General features: G+C 38.2%; 2 protein-coding genes across 2 annotated transcripts in view; both read left to right on the top strand.

Annotated features, from left to right (window-relative positions):
• Positions 1–646: 646 nt before the first annotated feature.
• Positions 647–16,011, top strand: part of LOC309480188 (uncharacterized protein) — a 34,742-nt gene continuing 19,377 nt past the window's right edge. Inside the window, exons 1-2 of the mRNA XM_082144587.1 lie at positions 647–690; positions 2,011–2,267. Of these exons, the coding sequence (XP_082000713.1) occupies positions 2,210–2,267 (58 nt within the window). The 5' untranslated portion in view covers positions 647–690; positions 2,011–2,209. The remainder of the gene's footprint in view (positions 691–2,010; positions 2,268–16,011) is intronic.
• LOC309479938 (uncharacterized protein) overlaps positions 6,382–16,011 on the top strand; it is a 65,756-nt gene continuing 56,126 nt past the window's right edge. Inside the window, exon 1 of the mRNA XM_082144240.1 lies at positions 6,382–7,419. The gene's annotated coding sequence lies outside the window, so the exon portion shown is untranslated. The remainder of the gene's footprint in view (positions 7,420–16,011) is intronic.

The following is a 16,011-nucleotide window of genomic DNA, read 5'->3' as shown; positions in this document are numbered from 1 at the left end:
ATTTAAGCATTACAACCCCCAACCCCCCAATATTTATACCATGATCACATGAAAAGGAGGCATCAGGAGGCATACCCAAACATACCCCCCCATGTTCAAACCAAATCTACGCCCTTGCCAACATGCCTTTACTATTTGTCTTAGGACACTACAGAATAAACTGAGCCGGACTTTACAGGCCAAAACTCTTCAGACTGGATGGAGGTGATCCTCCTCTGCTTATTCTGACTATTTTGTGCTTCACTTGAAAAAGTTCCTTTCACCTTTAGTAACTGGAGTCACTTCAGTTCTAAAATAATAGTAAAGCTGAATCTGCGTGGCCCTGATTGGCTGCGGGGGTGTCCCGTACGCGATATTTTTTTTCCCAGGATGGTAGGGGAAGACTCATGAATATTAATTAGGAAAGTCATCCCTGATTGGTCCGACGACCTACCCCTAACCCCACCCCTAAACCTACCCGCCACTGGGGGTCTGACTATCTACCCCTAGCCCCGCCCTAAACCTACCCGTCACTGGGGTTAAGACCAATCAGGGATGACTTTCCTAATTAATATTCATGAGTCTTCCCCTACCGTCCCGTACGCGCATGGCCGAGTGCTTTGAAGGCCGATGACGTCACCGCTCGCTCGCGCCGTCTCTCTTCCCTCAGTTTCAGTGTCGAGTCTTCTGAGGCGAGGAGAGCAGTTCACGGTATTTCTCATATTTACTCAACCATCACACACACTAATACGGTTTGATTAAGCGACAGGCTCATTTCTGTAGTGTTTTCATCGATCACAGCGATACTTGTGCGTCTTTTCTGGCGTCTTCCTTCTGAAATAAACATTTAGTGCAGCAGCAGCGAGCATGAGGAGAATATGTTGAGTTCATTCAGACCTGAGCGAGTTTGTGTTCGTTTGTGTGATTGACTCGATGTTTGGAGTGAGAACTGTTAAAGTTAAAAAAGTTAAAGTCAAGTTAAAGTTTGAGGTCTGTGAGGGGGATTGATGGGAATCGATCTCAAGTGTTGCTGTTGTCGTTTTCATTATTTCTTTGTCAACATTTATCTTTGGCAGATTACATTTACTTATTAAAATCGATGTAGACACTTTATATTGCCCCTGTATAAGTAATGAATGTGGGAAATATCAAATATATACATGCATGGGAATATAGATAAATATTAATGAAGTTTTACACAGGAAACATTAAATTTTCTTCATTTTTTAAGAGTTTTATGATCATTGTCAGTTTCTGTACGAATATGTAACATGTTAATGATGGAATTACTTTATTGCAATTAATAGTTATTATAAAGTCAAACTATTTTTAGATTCACATATTATGGTGTTGTAGTTATTTGCCTGAAGAAGTTATTTATTTAATTATTTTGTTTTATTATTGGTGATTTATAACTTATTTTGGTGGTTATATTGTGAGAAATAACAGTATTGTCTTTCAGTAGAGCAGTTTTATAGGTTTTTGTCATCTATCCTGACTCAATTAATGTGTTTCTAACAGCAAACACTCAGAATAAAGTGAGATGATCTGCTGATGATCCTGAATGGCTTGTTGAATGAGTGTTGATAGTCTGAGGCTCATCAATATTAACAGATCTGCTGAAAACACTCTTTATTTCATGACAATAGTTCCTGTTTTCACCTCATTTATTATGCTGATGTCTTCAGATCTCCTGTAAATTGACACTTAAAGCTCATTTCATTGGTGTCAGCAGACTGAGGGGATTTGTTGGCTACTATACGTTTATTTCTGTCTTTATGCTTTTAACTGTTTTCCTTAACATTATTTATATTTGGAAGAATTTAAATTATTTATATTATTTTCTTTAGTTCTAGATACCTGTATTTTAATGAAGAAGCATGAATAATGTTAGGATTAGTAATAAAAATAATGAAAAATAATGAATTGGCATCAGTTACTGTACGATAAATAGATGGACAGGCGTAAATGCTTAGAAGTGTCATTTATTATAAAAACAAACTCAGTAATTTATATTTTTGATTTTGGCAGATCAGCTCCTCCCACACTGGAATACATCATCAGTGAAGCTCCTCCCACACTGGAAGACATCATCAGTGAAGCTCCTCCCACAGTAATTCTCCAATAAATGCTGTAAATTCCCATCAGCTACAAGTGAAGACGAGCATCAGAGCATCAGGAAGAGCTGAAATCTGCAAAGACTGAGTTTCTTAAAGAGGACAGTGAGAACATGAGTGATCCAGAACCCTGCAGAATGAAACACACTGAAGATGCTGAAGAACAAAGAGGTTGGTGTTTATTCTCCATTCATTCATTCATGAGGCTGAAGAACATTCATGTTAGAAACCAGTGTTTCCCACAGAATTAGATTCTATTTGCGGTGGGGTGGGGTGGGGTGGGGTGGGGTGTGATTAAGGCACAACAAAAGGGTTAAATATATCATATATTTTTATTGACACATATACACATTTCCATTGTCAACACTTAGTGTTAGATAACTTAAAGACATTGCTATTGCTACATTGCTATGCCATTGCTACACTTTCTATGACTGCTCCACAGACTCCACAGATTTTGCACCCTTTGAACATTTTATTTTACGGGCCTTTTTGAAAAAATGTTCCAGTGCCCTATTCTATGGGAAGGCCTCAGGACAGGGTCCATTAGGGCTAGGTATTGTTAAAAAAATTCCGATACCGATACCTTGATTTCGATACCGGTTCCAAACTATACTTTTTTCAATAACAATTTTATGAAATCCATTTTAATAAGATTACATAACACATTACCTCAGAAAAACTTTGGTTTTATTTTTTCAGTTTGACTCATGCTCCTTAGCCAGCACAAAGGAACACATTTTTTTTTCATAAAGAGCTCATGCTCACCAAAGCTGAATTTGTTTGATCAAAAATACAGTAAAACTTGTAACGTTGTGAAATAGTATTACAATTTAAAATCTTATTTTAAAATATTTCAAAATGTAATTTGTGAGAGATTATTTGCTCCAAGTGAGAATGTTAGTGTGCAGGGTTGGGGAGTAACGGAATACATGTAACGGCGTTATGTAATCAGGATGCAAAAATCCAGTAACTGTAATTCGTTACAGTTACGTCAAAAAACTTAGTAATCTGATTATAGTTAGATTTGGAAAAAAAGGGGGAATACTTTCAGGATTACAATGGTTTCATTTAAAACTAAATAAATCAGTTTTTTTTGGCATCACTATATTAAGCGCTGCTTGATTATACAGTAGTTCCTGGTTCTATTGCCAGTAATGACTCACGTGTGCCACCCGCGGGTGCATGCGCAAATAACAGCTGTAGAATCTGTAGAAATTAGGACAGTAGCTTTTTTAGTACCCAAAATGTCCTTTCTTAATCTCTTCTCTCTTAACGGGATGTTTGCTGTCTAGGTAACGTAGGGGAACTCCCAGTGCCAACGGTCCAAGTTCAGTCAGGCAAATTAAGAAAGATCACGGCTTTAGTCAACATGTAGGCCTATTTTAAAATAAACTAATATGTAGATTGTGTGTAGAATTTTTAAATGTTTTTTTTTTTTCTGTACATGTTAGTTAAAAATAAAACAAAATAATCTGTAATACCATACTGTAGCCACTAGATGTCTGTATAGTCCTTTACATAAATATATATTCAGGGCTGTGAAATTCTTAATAATAGAATTTTTTTAATTTTTTTTTTTATAATATTTGACCTTGAAGTAATCCAAAAGTAATCAATTACATTACTTTCATATTGTGGTACTTGGGTTATGTTACTGAATACTTTTTTTTATGAAGTAATTTGTAACTGTGACGGAAAACATTTTTAAAGTAACCTTCCCAAGCATGTTAGTGTGAAATTGAACACTACAGTTTATGCCAATGTTGTTTTGTTGTTTATAGGCCAATGTTGTCAAAAAAAACATTTGCACAAAGCAAGCCAATCCACTTTTCCATGTTGATAAGAGCATTAACCCTCTGAGGTCGACAAACGCGCCGGCGCGTTTTGCTGGATTTTCTCCACATTGTAGCACTATAAACTTAAATTACTCCGTCATTTATGGTCGTGGGTGGGAGACATGACATGCAATTCTATCCGTCCATGATGTCATAACCTACTAAAAATGGGTATTTGTTAAAAATATATATCTTCATGTTGTTCCTCTGACAAGATATTATTACAACATACCATAGCTGTAGTTGGTGTATAAAGACCTCTACTTCAAATTTTTATCTAAACATCAAAATTGTCATGTGGTGTGACTGTCCGGGATATGTGTGACCTTACTAATACGACAATATATGTCAGCAAAGTATAAATAATTGATTGATTTACACTTTAAGTAACAGAATTAGGCCATTTCAACAGACACAGAAAGTGTTGATGTCTGTGTATGATTTTAAAGCAAGTTCTGGCCAAATACATTTTGTCCGTAAAATGGGTGTCATATGGTGTGACACTGCAATCTATATTTTGAACGGGCAATAATTTGGACATCATTATGATGAAGAGGTCCACACTCAACCAGGAAGTTGCAGTGTCATCTCTGGAGTGGTTTGCAAGGTCAAGAGTTGAGTTCTGGCTTTTTAATTTTTTATTAAAAAGCTCTGTATCTGATATGCTCACTAGTGGTCAATGTTTTGTGTCTTATGGTGTGACATTATTTACATAAAAATAAAACACTTTTATACAAATTTTACTTATTAATTCTTAAAAATCATTCCTGCCATGTGGCAATTTACATGCTAAGTATAAGCTAGCTGTTTTTAGTTAACCAAGAGATTACCTTAACTGAACAAAACGTCATATGGTGTGACACTGTATCATATGGTGTGACTGTTTTTCTAAGTCACACCATATGATATATTTGTCACACAATATTACACACACCTTTTTTAATGATAAATAAATAACTATTCAAAACATATTCAATGATAATAGTGAACATTAAATTACCTATACAATTAATGTATTTCTTTTCAATTTTATACTTAATTTAATGTTCTTGAAGTGAGATGATGTTTGATTTACTCATATTTATGAGTTTCTTATAATTTTAAAAGTTTTTGATTAATGTTTTGATTAATGTTAACTGAATTGAATTAATTGAATGTTGAATGCAAATAAAATACAGTTTTTTGCATTGACAAATTGTGGAGTGGTGCAGTTCATCATATAGCGTGACACTATATCATTTGGTGTGACATTCAGAATTGTGCCAGTAAAAATACTTTCTTAATTATAAATCATTAAAGTCAACGGAACACAAGAGAAATAGTATCAGCAAGAGTCACAAGCATTTTCATAGATTTATAACCGGGTTTAACATAATTAATCTAAAATATCTGGAAAGGTTGAGGAGAGATGACTTACTTTGCATGATGATTTAGAAAAACAATACAAAATCTAATGAATCTGCACAAAAGAAATGTTAAATCTTAAGATAGTAATGAAAACAATTTATGTTGAAGTTAGTTACTTAGGGAGAGTATATCCCATTTTCATTTTATATAGAATAACTTTTATGTCACACCATATGACATTTTTAGGCATGAATGCAACAAATTGGTGAATAAATCCATTTTAAAATAAAAAATCTTAAAGACCACATATATTGTGGGAAATGCAAGAGCCAGTACAACACAACTCAATATTTTTTATGCTTAATATTTGAAGTAAAAAATAAAAACTTTTTTCAGGCTTATATGTCTCCCACCCTCGAATACAGAAAAAAGAAAAATATAAAAATGATCTGTGATATTTCTACTTTTGTATGTGTCCACTTACAATCAAATCAAAACATTGTGCTTTTGTAAAATAAAGAAAATAGACAGGGTGTGCGTTCTGCCTCTCCGTCGCGGTGAACTTTTTTTCTTGAGCACGTCTATAAACTGAAACAAAACTCAGCGAATACTTGTCACACATTTATGAGCCATACACCTTTATAAACATTTAAGTGTGTACTTTTAAATGATCGGGTTCAAAACGAAAACAAATATTTTCTGTTTAAGTAATTTGTATAAAACCAACAAGATGTCCAGCTTCTCAAACGCTTGCTCATTACAGTTAATTTGGCCACGCCCACTCGCGCAAAAGATATTCACATGCAAATCTCCACATGGAACGCGAACGCGTTCGTTACCTCAACAACAAAACACCAAAACACTTCACTTCACTTTTCGTCGAGTTTGAAAGACGCACCAGAGCTTACATTGGATTTAGGCTACCTCAGAAGAAGAAGAACGTGATTTGAAGACAAGAAAGATTTAAGGTAAGAAATTTTTACATATTAGTTTGTTATTGTTGCATAAATGTCACATTGCAGTTGAACTGTTGCTAGATATATGGGGAATATTATAATATTTTGACTTTGTGGATATCTGGTCAAACGTAGATATGTATGGTAACTAGGGGTGGCACGGTACATGAAAAAACATCCGAACCGTTCGGTTCGCTTGTCTCGGTTCGGTGCGTGTGTGCGTCGCGCGGTTCGCACGGTTCGACGCATGCGCAATGTAGCCTTGTGCCCGTGCTACTGCTAATACAATGCTAAATCATAAATCAGACAAATGTAGAATAACATTACAATGTCCAGCAATCGATTTAAATAGTACACTGGGTTTACTTAGACATTTAATGAGATCAACTCCACTAGGCTATATGTTGTTTTTTTCACGTGAATAAATAGGCTACATAGATCGACTGTTCCACGTACCGGTATGTACTTTAATGGTCCAGTGGCAGAACTTGCCAAGCGTGTCAAAGGTTCTGAGTTCTAATCTGCACTCGTATATATTTTTCTTTTTCATCAAAACCGATTATGTTTATCAGCGGTTGTATATCAAGCAGGGACAGATTTGTATGAATTTTGTTTTGTGATTTCATCGGAACGAATAGAGTAGCCTAGAGTCTCCTCAACGGACTGAAGCGCGCGTCTGAGTGAAGAATGTGCGGCCGCTGCGGTGTGTGCGCGAGCCACGAGAACACTGTATCAGCGCCACTGATCGCAACGGCAACGAGAACTTTGATCACTTGATTAAAAAAAACACATTTCAGCGCTAGATTGCTTCTTATTTAACAAACGAACGAAACGAATACTTTGCTAGTTAACTGGAAATGTTTTATTTATTTGTATTGGTACATCCGTGCTGGGACATAATATCAACCCTGGCAAAAAGTGGTGACAAATAACTGTCCGACACAGCCCACGGGAAATGAGAAGCTGCGTTTTGCAAACACACCCCATTTATGAAATAAATTAATTAATAATTAGATAATTCAGCTATATATCATATGCTGAAGTAAATTTTTGGAGTGTTAAAGATTAAAAGAAAAAACAACAACAAGAACCGTACAGAACCGAAAACCGTGACCCTAAAACCGTGATACGAACCGAACCGTGGGTTTTGTGAACCGTGCCACCCCTAATGGTAACCATAATGTTTTATATTTGAGCGCGATTGCGTTTGAATGTATCAGATTTTGCAGCGCGATCGCGTTTGAATGTATCAGATTTTGCAGCGCGATCGCGTTTGAATGTATCAGATTTTGCAGTGCGATCGCGTTTGAATGTATCAGATTTTGCAGCGCGATCGCGTTTGAATGTATCATTTGAAAATTTGAAAAGCAAAACACACCAAACGGCTTCATGTTTTTACTATTATCTCATTTCATATCATCATAACGAATGGAAACATTTGAAGTAACATGATAATCAATATATTTTTCTCTAGCTTGGTTGTTACTGAAATATTTTGGAAGATTTATACTGCTATCTATTGTTATTATTATTTTACCCAGCACTGCGCATAGCTTATGCCTACAAGGCACAACAAACCTGGTGTTCATTATATTGTATATTGTTGGAAACATTTGTGTGTGTATGTGTGTGTGTATTTTGTGAATTTTAAAAAGCAATTTTAACCAGAAAAATCTAATATTTATTTCCAAAATCGTGCAGGCCTTTCTCTTGATATCAGTATGTTCACTTTTTTTTCAGGGCCCAGATGCCACTGAGTCCTGCCGACTTCAACATTCACATGAGTCTCTGGAACATGAACATGGTAAAGTGAAAATCAAACACCTTGGAAATGAAAGGTATGTACAATGTTTTTAGGAATGGCACAAATGTCTCTGTCTTTCAATAAGTGCTTTTTTGCCATTTGTTGTGTCTATTGGGATTATGTTGTGTAAATAAATCCAAACAATCTAAAAGCCATTCTTTTTTAAATCTCCTCATTTACAGTATTGTGCAAGGTTGCTCAGAATGATAGGGCCGTGATAGCTCCTAATAGGGCCGTTAGGGGAGGTTCTTTGTCTTTCTCAGGTGAGAAAAGCCATACATATTAATGAGCTCTCGCATAAGGCTTATTCACACAAAACACGTCGTAAAAATTTTAAATCAATATATTGTCTTCTCTGAATGAGCAGTCAGGGTGATTTTCACATAGTTTTAGAGCAAATATTCTAGGCTATGTCATACAATTTTCAAAAGTCTTGTGAAGAAATAATCAGTAGGGGTTTCATGGCCTTATTTCAGTGAGAATTTTTTTTTGTATTTTCACAAACCACGCATAAATGTCATTATCTCAAAACTGCAAACTTTTACACACATGCTGCTGATATATTATTGTAGCAGAGTTTGTGCTGAATACAGTGTAATTAGACTTTAGCCATGAAAATGTCACAAGTAACAGAAATAACCAGAAATGTCAGAGCATGTCAGAACACCTCCAGGGCCCAGAAAACAGCTCAGACCTCAGAGGGTTAAAATGAGAAAAAATAATGGGACAAAAAGAAATCAAGAGACATTTAGAATAGATAAAAATGTGCGATTAATTGCGATTAATCGCGATTAAATATTTTAATCGTTTGACAGCACTTATTTATACACACAAAAACTTGAGATCAGAGTTTTAAAATCAAAACAGTTTAAAAGAGAACAATACGTCACGGTTGTTTAAACCAATGAGCATTAAGCTGTGTCATCAGCAAATCGTTTCCCATCATGCTCTTGATCATCAGTCGGTGGAGAGCAACTGCAGAATCCGACACGGCCGCCTTGCGCTCACGAGAGTTTCAGACACACGTCAGCATGACATCAGAGCAAGGCGGACTCGGACACATTTCTAACCAGCATGCATCTCGCGCTGATCACCGGCGATCGGTTCTGCACGGATTTTACTCATCAAGCCTAGTTTTTTCTTGTCTTCCCATCATGCAATAGAAAGAGCCCAGATGATGTCACTTCCTATGCATCACAGTATTAAGAAATGCTCTGTTTTTAAAAGGAGGAAAATCATGTCAGGAGTAACAGGGTTGAGTCAAACATGTAGGACAAAGATAAAGCTAATAAAATAGTTAATTTAAAGCCAGTTGAAGTTATGGCCACTCTACACTTTGAGCTTGTGAAGTTTCTACAGACAAACTCCAGTTGTCGAATGCGCATGCGTCGCGTCTGAACGCATTGTTGTCGAGCTCCATCGATTTGATTTATAATTCTTGATTTTACTCTTTAAACTTACTTACAACAAACATTTTCTACTTTTCCTCACTGAGAAGCACTACTGCTCAAACCTCATAGTTACAACGCGGACTGTTGAGCAGACGCGTTTCAAGCCTATTAGTGATCCAACGCTGGATACTCCTATAGGTTACTCCCGTGGATCAAGGCTGAACGCGTCTTCTCCACACTGACTTACAAACATTTTTCGGCTATCGTGCGTCTTCTCTACACCCGTACTACTAAAAATACGGATTATATCTAAGACTTCAGTCATAAATTAGTATTAATATTGTTAGCATCACTGGTAGCGTAGTTGCTAACTTACTGTCCATCTGTTAAAATGGCGAATATATCAGATGTAAGTAGTCTACCTTTTGGTGCAGGTGAGGACACATTTGAGCTGCATGCGGTGCAGTCTGAGCTGGAAGCTGTTGAGAAACAGATCCACGACCTTTTAGTGAGAAAAGCCGAGCTGATAGACCAGCGGTTAGCTCTTGAAACATCACGCGCCGATGCACACAAATCAGAGATTAACGTTACTAACCCGCTGACTCTGACCTCGTCTAGGCAAGGCAAGGCAAGTTTATTTATATAGCACATTTCATACACAATGGCAATTCAAAGTGCTTTACATAGAAGAAATTAAAATAATAAAAGAAATAAGAATAATTAAAACAGTTTAGAAAAATAAAATAAAATACAGTACAAACAGTCGGACGAACATTGGCACAGTGTTCATTCAGTAAAAGCACAGCTAAACAGAAGTGTTTTGAGTCTGGATTTGAAAGTGACTACTGTAGGAGCACATCTGATCTCCTCTGGAAGCTGGTTCCAGCTGCGGCTGGCATAATAGCTAAAAGCGGACTCGCCATGCTTAGAGTGAACCCTTGGTATTTCTAGCTGATATGATCCTAGTGATCTGTTGGGTTTATATTCAGTGAGCATATCTGCAATGTATTGAGGTCCTAGGCCATTGAATGATTTATATACCAGTAATAATACTTTAAAATCAATCCTAAATTTAACTGGGAGCCAGTGTAAAGACCTGAGGACTGGTGTGATGTGTTCATATTTTCTGGTTCTGCTCAGAATCCTGGCGGCAGCGTTCTGTATGAGCTGCAACTGTCTTATGGTCTTTTTGGGAAGGCCAGTGAGGAGTCCATTACAATAATCCACCCTGCTGGTGATGAAAGCATGCACAAGTTTCTCTAAGTCTTGTCTGGAAACAAAGCATCTAATTCTTGCAATATTTTTCAGATGATAGTATGCTGATTTAGTTATTGCTTTGACATGACTACTGAAACTAAGGTCTGACTCTAGGGACACACCGAGATTCCTGACTTGATTTTTAGTTGTTTGACCCCTAGAGTGAAGGTATGCGTTCACCTTGAGAACTTCATCTTTGTTTCCAAACGCAATGACTTCAGTTTTGTCTTTGTTTAACTGAAGAAAGTTTTGACACATCCAACTGTTGACTTCGTCAATGCATTGGCACAGGGAGTCAATGGGGCTGTAATCGTTAGGCGATAGGGCTAAGTAGATCTGTGTGTCGTCTGCATAGCTGTGGTAAGCAATTTGGTTCTTTCTCATTATTTGGCTCATTGGGAGCATATACAAGGTTGAACAGGAGTGGTGCAAGAATTGAGCCTTGAGGTACTCCGCATGTCATGGATGTCCACTCAGACTTATGGTCACCTATACTCACATAATAACCTCTCCCATCTAAGTATGACCTGAACCATTTTAGGACTATCCCAGAAAGCCCCACCCAGTTTTCCAGCCTGTCAAGAAGTATGTTATGATCAACAGTGTCAAATGCAGCACTGAGGTCGAGTAGTACCAGCACTGATAATTTGCCTGAATCAGTATTTAAGCGAATATTGTTTATTATCTTTATGAGCGCTGTCTCTGTGCTGTGGTGCGGTCGGAAACCAGATTGAAAATTGTCAAAGTATCCATTCAAGCTCAAGAATTTGTTCAGCTGATTGAAGACAACTTTTTCAATAATCTTGCCTATGAAAGGAAGATTTGAGATCGGTCTATAGTTGCTTAATATGGTCTTATCCAGATTGCTCTTTTTCAGGAGGGGCTTGCCAACTGCAGTTTTCAGGGAGTATGGAAAACTCCCAGAGCGAAGTGAGACATTTACCACTTCTAGGAGATCTGCTTCTAAACTGTTTAACACACTTTTGAAAAATGATGTGGGAAGTGTGTCAAGAGCGCATGTTGATGTTTTAAGGTGCTGTACAGTTTCTTCCAAAATTTTGCCATCAATTTCTTTGAAATCAGACATAGTAACTACTTTCTCAGGCGGTTTGATCTGTCTGACCTCAGTGCAACTCAAGGATGTGCTGATCACCTTTCTGATATTACTGATTTTCTCAGAGAAGAAAGAAGCAAACTCACTGCACTTGTTGTCTGAGAGCATTTCACTGGGAATCTGGCTTGGAGGGTTTGTCAGTCTCTCTACAGTAGCAAAAAGAGTGCGTGTGTTGTTTAAATTGCTGTTTATAATATTTGAGAAGAAAGTCTGTCTAGCTTTGCCTAGTTACATATTGAAAGCATGAAGGCTGTCTTTGTAGATGTTATAATGGACTACAAGTTTAGTCTTAGCCACATGCGCTCTGCTTTTCTGCATTGTCTTTTCATATTTTGCACTGCTGTTGAGTTTCTCCAAGGTGCTTTTTGTCTGCCACTCTTCTTCCTGACTTTCACAGGAGCAATATCATCAATTATACCTTTAACTTTTGAGTTAAAAGAATCAAGGAGAAAATCAACAGAGTCTGCACATATGCTTGGTGTTAAGGATATAGCCTTCATAAATAGTACACTAGTGTTCTCATTTAAGCATCTCTTCTTGACAGACACAGATCTAGCTTCAGTGGCAGGAGAGATCAATATATCAAAGAAAATACAGAAATGATCAGACAGTGCTACATCCTTAATAACAATTAATGAAATGTTTAGACCCTTACTGATAAGTAAATCTAGAGTGTGTCCACGATTGTGTGTGGGTCCATGTACATGCTGAGTCAGATCAAAAGTTTTTAAAACAGTTTTGATTTCTTTTGCCATAATTGTTCTCTGCACTATCTATGTGAATGTTAAAATCTCCTGCAATGGCAAAACAGTCAAACTCTGAGGTAATTGTTGATAACAGTTCTGTAAAGTCCTCAGCGAAGGCTGGAGAGTATTTTGGAGGCCTGTAAATAATGATAAGTAAAATGCGTGGATCACCTTTCAACACAATACCCAGATATTCGAAAGAAGGGTAATTCCCAAATTATATTTGCTTACATTGATAGATATCTTTAAAAAAGAGCAGCTAGACCCCCACCTCTCTTAACAGCTCTGCAGACACTCATAAAAGTAAAGTTAGGAGGGGCTGCTTCATTGAGGATTGTTGCACTGCAGCTGTCTTCTAGCCAGGTTTCATTTAGAAGCATAAAATCCAGGTTGTTTGTGGTTATTAAATTGTTGACTAGAAGTGATTTATTTTTAAGTGAACGAATGTTTAAAAGTGCTAACTTAACAGTCTTACTTTTTGTCCCTACATCGATCTTACTTTGACGTGTAATAGGCACCAGATTAGTTTGCTGCACGGCTATTGAAGGCCTTAGATTTTCTATCTTGTAATAGAACAGCAATAGAGAAAGATACAGGCACACTGGGTTCCCGCTTGTTCTGTAAACATTTGAGAAAGTTACTGTTATCAGAGCGGGGACCCAAAACACATCACTGAGAGCTGGTATCAGTTGTTTTTGGTTCACCTCGAGTAGATGGAGGAGGGTGTGGGCCCTGGCGTTGTGGTAGAGGCCGAAGAGCTCTCACAGGAGGGGGAGGGCGAGCTGGGCCCGCAGGCTTTGGTGGTAATGGTGCCTGTCGTTTTTTGGTTGGTATCTGGGGGCTTGCAGCAAAAGAGTGGGATAGTCTGGTTCCAGCATGCACCAGTTCTTCCATTTTCTGTGAGAAGCACAGTAGTGGCGATGCAGGAAAAAGGGATAGCGTGTCTGGTGAAAGGGGCTGTTGCTCTGGTGTTATAGGAAGTTGAGATATGCTGTCCTGGCTTCCCTGGCTGCTTTCCAGGAAGTCGTCCTTGGGTGCTGAATCTTCAAGCAGTTCTGATATGTCTCTCTGTGGGCAGGGTTCAGCTGAGTTTGTGTCCGTGAGCAGAGGTTGTTGTGGCGGAGTGATGTTATCATTGTCCTTGTGTGATATGTCAACCGCATGTCCATTTTTCTGCTGAAGTGAAGTCCCGTGGTCATTCATACTGTGTCCATGTGTGTGTGTGCCGTTCAGATTGAGTGGATTGGCACAAACTGCAGAAGGATGATTGAGGGAGAAGTAGAAATTGTCCTTTAACACTCTTGAACCAAGTTTGTTTGGGTGATGGCCATCCCGATGAAAAAGTTGTCTCTGACTCCAGAAAAGATTGAAATTGTCAATGAAGTTTACTCCTTTTATATTGCAGGTTTTTTGCAGCCATGTATTTAGCCCAAGCAACCGTGAAAACCTGTTTGTTCCTCTTGCTGGGAGTGGTCCACTGATGAATGTTTGAACTTTCAGTCTTTTAAGTGTTTCAAAAAGTTCATTGAAATCCTTCTTAAGGAGTTCTGACTGCTCTTTATGAATATCATTCTTCCCCACATGAATGATGAGTCGATTTGCAGTCTTATGTTTCATCAGAATGTTCTGAAGTTCCCTGTTTACATCAGAAGTTGTTGCTTGTGGAAGGCAGCATGTAGTTGTATCCCTGCCGCTAATGTTTCTGATTATCGAGTCCCCCACTATCAGAGTCCTGGGCTCGGCTGCGCTCTGAGCTGAGTGCCGCTGTCTGCTCGACCTTGAGCGCCAGTTAGCGCCAGTCTACTCCGTGCGTTTCTCAGCATCGGTCCCGAGCGCCGAGGTCGCGATCAGCCATGGTCTCGTTCACTCCGGCTCCAACACGCCACCACGAAGCCTGGATATTTCCGCAGCGGAAGACGCGAGTCAGGTCTAGACCAAGACCCTCTCCGACCCTCCCGGTTTTCGAGTTATCCACACAAAACCGCTTCTCCCCTCTTCGCGAAACCGAACGCGATGCTGTAATCATCATTCGGCACGTCCACGTTACATTAGGTAAGAGTAAGGTGCACAGTCACTGCTTTCCTGGTGCTCGTGTTTCTGAAATCGCTGCTCACGTTCCCGAGATTCTGAACGATATCAGAACTGTGGTTCTGCACGCGGGAGTGAACGACATCAGGCTGCGCCAGACGGAAGTTCTGAAGAAAGACTTCAGGAATCTGATCGATACGGTACGCAGCACATCGCCTGATATAACGATCATTGTGTCAGGACCGCTTCCCACGTACCGACTAGGACATGACAAGTTTAGTAGATTATTCGCGCTAAATGAATGGTTAATGTCATGGTGCAATGATCAGGAACTGCTCTTTGTAAATAATTGGAATCTGTTTTGGGAGCGTCCTAGGCTTTTCCGTGCTGATGGCTTACACCCAAGCAGATTCGGAGCGGATCTTCTGTCGGATAACATCTCCAAAATGTTAAATACCTTTTGACTAGTAACCAAAAGTCCAAATCATAGTCTCTGCTGCACCAAATTAACTGATATAAATACTAGTGTAGAACATTGCATAGAAATTGTGTCTATTCCTCGTTTAGTGCGATCAAATCATAAATCTACTGCAGGATCTAGGAAAAATCTAATTGTTATTAAAACAGAAAATGTTGCTATTAGTAAACAAAAACAATTTCTAAAGCTAGGTGCTAAAGTTTCTAAAGCTAGGTCTTCTAAACATTAGATCTCTCACACCTAAGGCAGTTATTGTAAATGAATTAGTCACAGATAATAGCTTCGATGTACTTTGCCTTACTGAAACCTGGCTTAAACCAAATGATTATTTCGGTCTAAATGAGTCTACTCCATCAGGATACTCCTATAAACATGAGGCCCGTCTGATTGGTCGTGGCGGCGGTATTGCAACAATCTATAGAGATTTTCTTAGTTACTCAGAAAACGGGTTATACGTTTATTTCATTTGAAGTACTTGTACTAAATGTTACGCTCTTAGATGCTAAAAAAACATCCCTATTATCTTTAGCCTTGGCTACCGTATATAGACCGCCTGGGCCTTACGCTGATTTCCTAAAAGAATTTGCAGATTTTCTCTCAGACCTATTGGTCAATGTCGATAAAGCATTAATTGTTGGAGATTTTAACATACACGTAGATAATCAAAATTATGCGTTAGGGGCTGCGTTTATAGATTTATTAAACTCCTTTGGGGTTAAGCAAAACGTTACCGGACCAACTCATCGTTTTAATCATACACTCGATTTAATTATATCACATGGAACCGATCCAACCGATATAGATATCATTCCACAAAGTGATGATGTCACTGACCATTACATGTTAACTTGCATATTACGTACCCTGTAATATATCATGCTGCGCCGCGTTATCGATTAAGCAGAACAATCCTTCCATCCACCATAGATAATTTTTCAAATTGCTTATCGGATCTG

The sequence above is a fragment of the Leuciscus leuciscus genome (assembly GCF_965113295.1).
Source record: "Leuciscus leuciscus genome assembly, chromosome: 1".
NCBI classification, from domain to species: Eukaryota; Metazoa; Chordata; class Actinopteri; order Cypriniformes; family Leuciscidae; genus Leuciscus; species Leuciscus leuciscus.
The sequence above is the reverse complement of the archived record's forward strand: the minus strand, read 5'-3'. Positions and strand labels throughout refer to the sequence as shown.